Source organism: Harmonia axyridis, chromosome 1 (assembly GCF_914767665.1).
Source record: "Harmonia axyridis chromosome 1, icHarAxyr1.1, whole genome shotgun sequence".
NCBI lineage: Eukaryota > Metazoa > Arthropoda > Insecta > Coleoptera > Coccinellidae > Harmonia > Harmonia axyridis.
Genome location: NC_059501.1, coordinates 2,838,145 through 2,847,098, shown reverse-complemented (window position 1 = coordinate 2,847,098; position 8,954 = coordinate 2,838,145). Strand labels below are relative to the sequence as shown.

At 36.3% G+C, this 8,954-nt stretch overlaps 1 protein-coding gene across 2 annotated transcripts; it reads right to left on the bottom strand.

The window, feature by feature from the left end:
• Positions 1-3,597: 3,597 nt before the first annotated feature.
• On the bottom strand, positions 3,598-8,262 carry LOC123688875 (aldo-keto reductase family 1 member B7-like). 2 transcript variants are annotated; one of them, XM_045627596.1, is made up of 4 exons: positions 8,106-8,262; positions 7,717-7,797; positions 5,362-5,838; positions 3,598-4,129 (listed from the first exon to the last, which is right to left on the bottom strand). In XM_045627596.1, exons 2-4 carry the CDS (start codon positions 7,792-7,794, stop codon positions 3,725-3,727), a joined length of 960 nt encoding a protein of 319 aa, XP_045483552.1. In that variant the 5' UTR covers positions 7,795-7,797; positions 8,106-8,262; the 3' UTR covers positions 3,598-3,724. The 2 variants fall into 2 exon arrangements, with proteins under 2 accessions (XP_045483552.1, XP_045483553.1); XM_045627597.1 differs by lacking the exon at positions 8,106-8,262 and adding an exon at positions 7,912-8,048.
• Positions 8,263-8,954: the final 692 nt, after the last annotated feature.

The window sequence follows — 8,954 nt, the reverse complement described above, 5'->3', positions numbered from 1 at the left end:
TAAGTATGTTTATTCAGATTATGCCTTATCTTTAAACTATATTAGTATTAACAGATTAATGTTCCTATTGGTATGATCTGTAGTGTTTTCATACGAAATTCAAATTAATGAATAAAAATAAAAATATTGTTCATGAAAATTAATGTTTCAGAATAAGAACTTCTCAAATTTTATATTCTTGAAATTAATTCTCGATGCCTCAGAAAACATTTGTGACACTAGGCTGAAATTAAAATAAAATCGAAAACATTAATTACATACAATTCAGCTGAATAGTTCCTTAATTAGAAAGAAAAACAAGATTTTCCTGAATGTTTCTTCTGTGCTCAAGACTAGTATGAATTGATTAGACGTCACTTTGACATGTAGCATAAAAATTGGAGAACGTAGACAATCACAGAAATGATTATAATAGAAACAATCATCGTAATCTTCAATTTAATCAGTGTAGTGTATTTATAAAGGGTGTTTTTTTAGAGCTATAGAACTTTGAATTGCAATAAAACAACGATGGATTATTCGATTGACATGAATTTTATTTATCCGCATGATAATTTTGTGGCATTACATTTTAAATATGATTTCTGGCATATGACCGCCACGGTTGGCTCGGATGTAGTCCAATCTGGACGTCCAATTTTCGATGACTTATTCCAACATTTGTGGCCGTATATCGGCAATAACACGGCGAATGTTGTCTTCCAAATGGTCAAGGGTTTGTGGCTTATCAGCATAAACCAATGACTTTACATAGCCCCACAGAAAGTAGTCTAGCGGTGTTAAATCACAAGATCTTGGAGGCGAATTCACAGACCCAAAACGTGAAATTAGGCGGTCACCAAACGTGTCTTTCAATAAATCGATTGTGGCACGAGCTGTGTGACATGTTGCGCCGTCTTGTTGGAACCACAGCTCCTGGACACCATGGTTGTTCAATTCAGGAATGAAATCCTGGCTCTATACCGATTACCATTGACTCTAACGTTCTGGCCATCATCGTTTTTGAAGAAGTACGGACCAATGATTCCACCAGCCCATAAAGCGCACCAAACAGTCAGTTTTTCTGGATGTAACGGAGTTTCGACATACACTTGAGGATTAGCTTCACCCCAAATGCGGCAATTTTGTTTGTTGACGTAGCCATTCAACCAGAAGTGCGCTTCATCGCTAAACAAAATAAAATGGACGTAGTGCGCGATACGTATTCCGCACAGAACTATTATTTTCGAAATAAAATTGCACTATTTGAAAGCGTTCTTCAGGCGTGAGTCCATTCATGATGAATTGCCAAACCAAACTGAGAATAAATCACATGACAGCTGTTAAATCGGTCGCCATCTTGAACAGTAATACCAACTTAAAGTTATATACCTCGAAAAAAAACACCCTATAGAAACGATCATCGTAATCTTCAATTTAATCAGTGAATATACGAATTGTTATTCGAATTTGAATTTTAAACGCAAATTAAAATAACAAATCATCTCAAGAACAAAAGCGTCAACTTCATACCACAGAATAACGAGGCGAAGGCAGATTTTTACCCCCCAACATCACGAAATTTACGATTTGGCTCGTGCTTTCCATAGCCTCCTATGCCCTACACGTTGCGAGCCACCCCAATCGCTTTTTTTTAAAGAAAGACCCGTTTTTTACCGAAGTTCATTCCTCACCTGATATCATTTGAATACATCCGTCACAGAGGGTCATATTTTGGCTGCAATGTGCTCGTTTTTTAGCTTCAGCACGGGTCTTTTGTGTCCTTGGGTCGGGACAAAAGATATGATAATAAGATAGCGGTCTGAACATTTTTTTTTCACGGATCTGAGTTTTGAAGTGTAGCACGTTCTGGAGTGGGCAGGGTGTAACGGAAAAATAAATTATTTTTGGCGATTGTTGGTGTTGCAGAAGTTTAGGTTGGTAATAAGGGATGATACCCTTGTTCCGAAGTTATTCTTTAAGGGGGATTTTAAATTTTTGAGTATTTTTTTGAATGCGAATAGATTTGTTTGATATTTTGAAAGTGGTTGTTCGGTAAGACACAAAAATAACTGAAAAGTTTACACTCTAATATTAAAATTGATTATTCCTGATAAAACTTATGTTCCTGGGAAAGTTGGGCATACTAAATGAAGTACCTATAAAAACACGTTGAAAATTTTACAAGAATTTTTTAACCTACGCATTACTATATCTATCTTACTGCCTTGTAATATTTTCCTAATAAATGCTTTTCAATAACTTTCTACTATAAAAAAGTAAATATTTCTATACAAAGAGTATCTATATCACAAAAAATTTAAGTGTTATTTTAAGAATGAAAAAAATTTCGTAATTGTTGTGCCATAATTTTTTCGAAAATATAAAAAACAATTTATCATCACAAATTGACTGATTATAAAGGATTTTCAATGAGAGGTTCTATTTTGATATTAAAAAAAAACGAGAATATTTTAAAAGAGATCAATGAATGTTGATTTCATTGTAAGTGGGAAGGTCTGCCATTAAAATGGAAAACGATATTACCAAAAGAATGACAAGGCTACACTTGTAATATAACACCATATCCTTGTCATGAAATTTTCTATTAACAATTCGCACATTTCTGGCTGAAGCCCTCGATAAATCCACAAATTCTTTCTTAAAGGTCTTAAATTGATTGTAGAGCATTGGTATAGACCTTATTTATCACGTGGCTCTAAATGAAAAAACCTAAAGGTGTTGTAAACAAGATCTTGGTGGCCAATTGTAATTACCTCATCGTGAAATACAACAACCAAGGAACTTTTCTTATAAAATTACAACTATTTCGCTGCTTGTGTGACACGTAGTGCCGTCTTGTTGAAACATCCACATCAATATTTTTCGATTACGGCAATAAAAAATCATGAATCCTAGCTCGGTAGCAATCCATTCACAGTAACACTTGCATCAGCCTCATTTTCGAATAAGTAAGGTCCCACTGGCGCAAAAATCGCCATCAAACAGTGACAGATTTATAATGGGGAGACTTTTCAAAAATCATTCTTGGATTGTCCTAGCCCCAAAAGCAACAATTCTGCTATTTTAACGTAGCCTCCGAGGTAAAAATGAGCCTCATCACTCTCAGCCGTTCTTGAGCGACGCTGATGGTTTCAATTCTTCACATCCCTAACTTGTCCCAACAACTCAAATTATTTCACCAGTTTCACTATTGCCAGCGGAGGAGCAAAGTAAAAAACCTAAAAGTTCTCTAGTTTTGCGAATAGTGATCGCAAAATTTTCACCATTTTTGTAGTGAATTTTAACAATTTCTGTGCGTTGTTGAAGCGTATATCGTTCTATTCTTAGTAATGGCGTAGTGTTCATTTATCAGGTGTCAAAACATGACAGATTCAAAAGTGACAGCTACCCAGATAGCGGACTATTCAAAATGAAACCTATAATTGGAAAACTTGGTTCAAAATTCGAAAAACACAGACATTATGACCAAATTATAGAGCAATTGGTTCGAAGAGAAAACTTTCCAAAATACAGAAATGGAGATCGTGATAATACAGGGCATTGTTCGGGAAACAAGCGCTCAAATGGAATCGCAAAAATTATTGAAAAAAAGAAGATATTTCAATCATTTTATATTTATTTTACAAAAGTGCGATAACATCAAGTTAAAAAGCATACTAAATTTTTATCAATAAACAGATAAAAAGTAAAAACAACAAGATTAGATTCAATAACATACTCTTCAAAATTCCACGTTCTTGAACGGATATTCATCAGACTCCATCAGATCCAGGGCTGGCACGGCCCTATAATCCATATTCATCGCATCTATAGCTGCAATATCCTCATCATCCAATTTAAAATCGAAAATATCCAGATTCAGCCTCAACCTCTCCTTATTCGTTGATTTCGGGATAGGTACACTCCCTATATCAACCAAGTAGCGAAGAATAACTTGCGAAGAAGTTTTACCATGCTTTTCTGCTATTTTGACAAAGGTAGGGTGATCAAAAGCTATCTCCGGTTGACCTGGTTTGGCCCAAGTTCTTGCTGGAGACCCGAAAGGGCTATAAGCTGTGATCACAATGTTGCGGTCTTTGCAGAACTTTGTCAGCTTCTTCTGGTTGAGATGGGGGTTCACCTCCACCTGTAACAATGAATTTTTTCATCAAGTTTAATGCCTAAACTTCGAATATAATTGAAAACATGATTCTTTTGGAATTAATATATAAAGGGTGTTTTTTTTTAGAGCTATAAAACTTGCAAAATTGCAATAAAACAACGATGGATTATTCGATTGACATGAATTTTATTTATCCGCAAGATAATCTTGTGGCATTACATTTTAAATATGATTTCTGGCATATGATGCCACGGCTGGCTCGGATGTAGTCCAATCTGGACGTCCAATTTTCGATTACTTTTTCCAACATTTGTGGCCGTATATCGGCAATGACACGGCGAATGTTGTCTTCCAAATGGTCAAGGGTTTGTGGCTTATCCGCATAGACCAATGACTTTACATAGCCGCACAGAAAGTAGTCTAGCGGTGTTAAATACAAGATCTTGGAGGCCAATTCACAGGTCCAAAACGTGAAATTAGGCGGTCACCAAACGAGTCTTTCAATAAATCGATTGTGGCACGAGCTGTGTGACATGTTGCGCAGTCTTGTTGGAACCACAGCTCCTGGAAATCATGGTTGTTCAATTCAGGAATGAAAAAGTTAGTAATCATGGCTCTATACCGATCACCATTGACTGTAACGTTCTGGCCATCATCGTTTTCGAAGAAGTACGAACCAATGATTCCACCAGCCCATAAAGCGCACCAAACAGTCAGTTTTTCTGGATGTAACGGTGTTTCGACATACACTTAAGGATTAGCTTCACTCCAAATGCGGCAGTTTTGTTTGTTGACGTAGCCATTCAACCAGAAGTGCGCTTCATCGCTGAACAAAATAAAATGGACGTAGTGCGCGATACGTATTCCGCACAGAACCATTATTTTCGAAATAAAATTGCACTATTTGCAAGCGTTGTTCAGGCGTGAGTCTATTCATAATGAATTGCCAAACCAAACTGAGAATAAATCACTTGACAGCTGTTAAATCGCTTGCCATCTTGAACAGTAATGCCAACTTAAAGTTATATACCTCGAAAAAAACACCCGTTACAACATATTCTATTGGAAATATGTATAATTTCGATCAGGCTCAAGATATTCAACACTTGTTTGCTGTTGAAGACAATTCTTCATAGGTGCTATCAAAATTAACCTCTCTTGATGATGACTAAAGATTGAAAATAATACCTCGACGATAATTTTTTTGGAAGGAATACATATACAAAAATAAACTTAGAAGCTAGACAACAGCTTACCTGATTGGTAACAGGTAATATTTTAGCCATATCCAAGATCCTCAACACCTGCTTGCTGTTGAAGTTAGACAACCCAATGCTTTTAGCCAAACCCAACTTCACACACTCCTCCATGCCTTTCCAAGTCTCTGTAAAATCGTGCTTGATGACCTCTGTCTTCCCAAATGGTTTTCTTGGGTCCATCTCGGTCTGTTTCTGGGCCACAGGCCAATGGACGAGGTAGAGGTCGACGTAGTCGAGCCCCAGGTTCTCCAAGGACTTTTTGCAAGTTGGCACCACTTGGTCATATTCGTGGAACGTGTTCCAAAGCTTGGTGGTGATGAAGATGTCTTCTCGTTTGACTGTGCCGTCGTTTATTTTGTCTCTTATGGCCTCTCCGACCTCTTTTTCGTTGCCGTACAGCATGGCGCAGTCAATGTGGCGGTAGCCGATGTCTATGGCGTATCTTATGGCTTCTTTGGCTTCGCCTTCTAGGGACTGAAAGGAAGGAGTATGATTGAACATGAAAAGAAATGTAAGGTCAATGAAATCAAACTGCTTGTTGAAAATTTAGGATATTGCATTAAAGTTTCTGTTACCTTAAGAAAACCCTAATTTCGTGAATGTAGTGTGTTTCAGGTTGAAATATATAGATGTCAAAAAAATTTTGTAGCCACAATTACAAACCTACAATATTTGCAAGAGTAGAGGTATCTACATTTTGGCTAAAACTAGAACTTCTAAAAATTTCAAAAATTCATCATACTTGTGACCACTATGTGTATCAACTGCTTGGTATATTCTCTGCATGAAGTAGGAATATTTTATATTTACAATTCCACCCTATATCCTACTCAGATGTCGATACCAATATTTGGACATTTTAATTGACTTGGAACTATTAGGGTACAACTTTGTTTCCCGCTTTAGATGGCTTTAGCGGTAAGTGTTAGTTGAAATAAATACATCATAGATGTCATCAAATAAGTTTAGATATTTGTAAACATAACGTCATCGAAATATTAGTCGATTTGTGTCTGTATAATAAAATTATTCGCGATTAACTAGCCAAATTCTCTTCATTTGCGGGTGGTTTTAATTTTCTGCTTTAATATGGAGAAATCTGCAGCTGAGGCTCATCGAATGCTCTCAAATACCTATGGTGAGGCCGCTATTAGTGAAAGAACGTGCCGAGAGTGGTTTCAACGCTTCAAGAACGGTGATTTCCACGTCGAAGACCAGCATGGCGGTGAAAGAGAGAAGGTTTTCGAAGATGCAGAATGGGAGGCATTACTTGATCAAGACTCGTGTCAAACCCAACAATAATTAGCAGGATCATTGGGAGTGACGCAACAAGCCATTTCAAAACGCCTGAAAGTCATGGGAATGATTCAGAAACAAGGAAATTGGGTGCCGTATGAATTCAGCCAAGAAATGTTGAACGGCGGGTATTTTCTTGTGAACAGCTGCTTGCAAGGCGAAGACGGAAATAATTTCTGCATCGCATTGTGACTAAAGACGAAAAATGGGTTCATTACGCTTATCTCAAGAGCAGAAAATCATCGGTATATGCCGGCCATGCTTCCACGTCGACGGCCAAACCGAATATTCACAGTTGCAATATCATGCTCATTATTTGGTAGGACCAGCTCGGCGTAGTGTATTATGAGTTGTTAAAACCGACTGAAATAATCACAGGCGATCGTTATCGAAGGCAATTAATGCGTTTGAGCCGAACATTAAAGTACAAACAGCCGCAATTCACCGAGAGACATGATAGAGTGTTTTTTCAGCATGATAATGCTCGACTCCATGTTGCGAAAGTGGTCAATACATACTTGGAATCGTTTAAATGGGAAGTCCTACGCCACTCGCCGTATTCTCCAGACATTGCTCCCTCTGACTATCACTTGTTTCGATCAATGGCACACGTCCTGACTGACCAGCAATTCCGGTCTTATGAAGAAGTAAAAAATTGGATCGTTTCGTGGATCGCTTCAAAAGATGACCAGTTTCTTCAACGCGTTATATACGCTGCCCGAAAGATGGGAGAAAGTAATGGCTAGCGATGAACAATACTTTGAATCATAAATGTATAACCAGTTTTTCATAATAAAGCCTCGAATCGAAGTGACTATTTCGATTTTGATGAAACTTGCTAAGGATATTCACTTTAGGGTATAAATGTCAAATTTCAGCCCTTTTGAATATAGGCACACAAGGATAAATTAGAATTCCAATATAAAATAGCTGACATATTGCAGCTTTTTTGTGATCAAAAAAAAAAATTTGGAAGTTATTAAATTTCTTGTGTCGCTACAAGATACGAGGAGTTGCTACAAAACATCAGTTTTAAAAGCATTCAGGTTTACTTACCAACCAAGTTCCCAAGCCTAATTGTGGCATTTTCCTACCGTTATTCAAAGTAATGCAAGGTGCTTTACCAGTCGCCATCTTCTGTAAATAAATGAGAAAATAAGTGTAAAACAAGAATTAAAATATTCATCTCTTTAAGAGTACAACTTTCCAAACTAAAATCTACATTAAACCGGAAAAAGTGATATTGTATACCAATTTATAATTTCTGCACAATTCAAAACCTAAGTAATCTTCCTTTTGATACCGCACTGACTAAAACCTGTTGAATTAGATCCGACAACATAAATAAAACGATTTTAACTATTTGACCTTGTCCATAACACATGATTCATTCTCAGAAACGCGTTTCAGTTTAACTAAGTATGTACCTATGTAAATTAACTTACATTTTGTTCGTCAGTTGAAATAAATTGTAAATATTGAAGGAAGCTCTCATCTAGCTCTCTCCAGAGACTGAATGAGAGATTCTGTTAGTGTATTACTCAAAAACTGGAATGAATAAGACTGAGTAATACTCGATAAAATTACAATAGAAGTAATCAATACATATAGGAGATAGTTGAGATTATCAACTCACTTGTGGGTACACATTGGCGTGGTTATAAAATTCCCTAAGAAGTAAAAAAGAGTTCATATATACTAATATAGAGTTTTCCAATAAAAAGTTTGATTTTAATAATAAAAAAAAGAGTGAATCAATGGATATTTATTCCATTGTAAAGAGGATGGAAAACGATTGTTCCTAAAATTGGAGGTACGAAGAAAAATGAAAAATTCCTTGCATAATTTTAAGAATTGAATGTCATTTGCATAGGCCCGCAAATGTTTTATTTTCGAGATACAGGGTGTGTCTTGTAGTCCCACTTTTTTGTGATGCATATAACAGTTTATGGAATTTTTATTGATCTTCTCTACAGATTGGGTAAATAAGTACCAAAACTTATAATCAATTATTTATTCATCACAGCACACTGGATCTTATGATAATTTTAATTTTCCTAAGAATTACTGAAGAATTGTTCGACAAGAACCGACAAGAAACCAATAAGTGTAGTACTGGACCACAGTTTCTTTTTACATATTTTTTTAACTACCGCAGTGGTTCACAAAAAAAAGTTCTGGTGAAAAGAAGCGCGCACTCTTCCAGAAAAAATATCATTCTGTAGATTTGCATTCAAAATTAAAATATCACATGATGGAAACTCCAAATTGGAATATCTACCAAATTTAAGTTG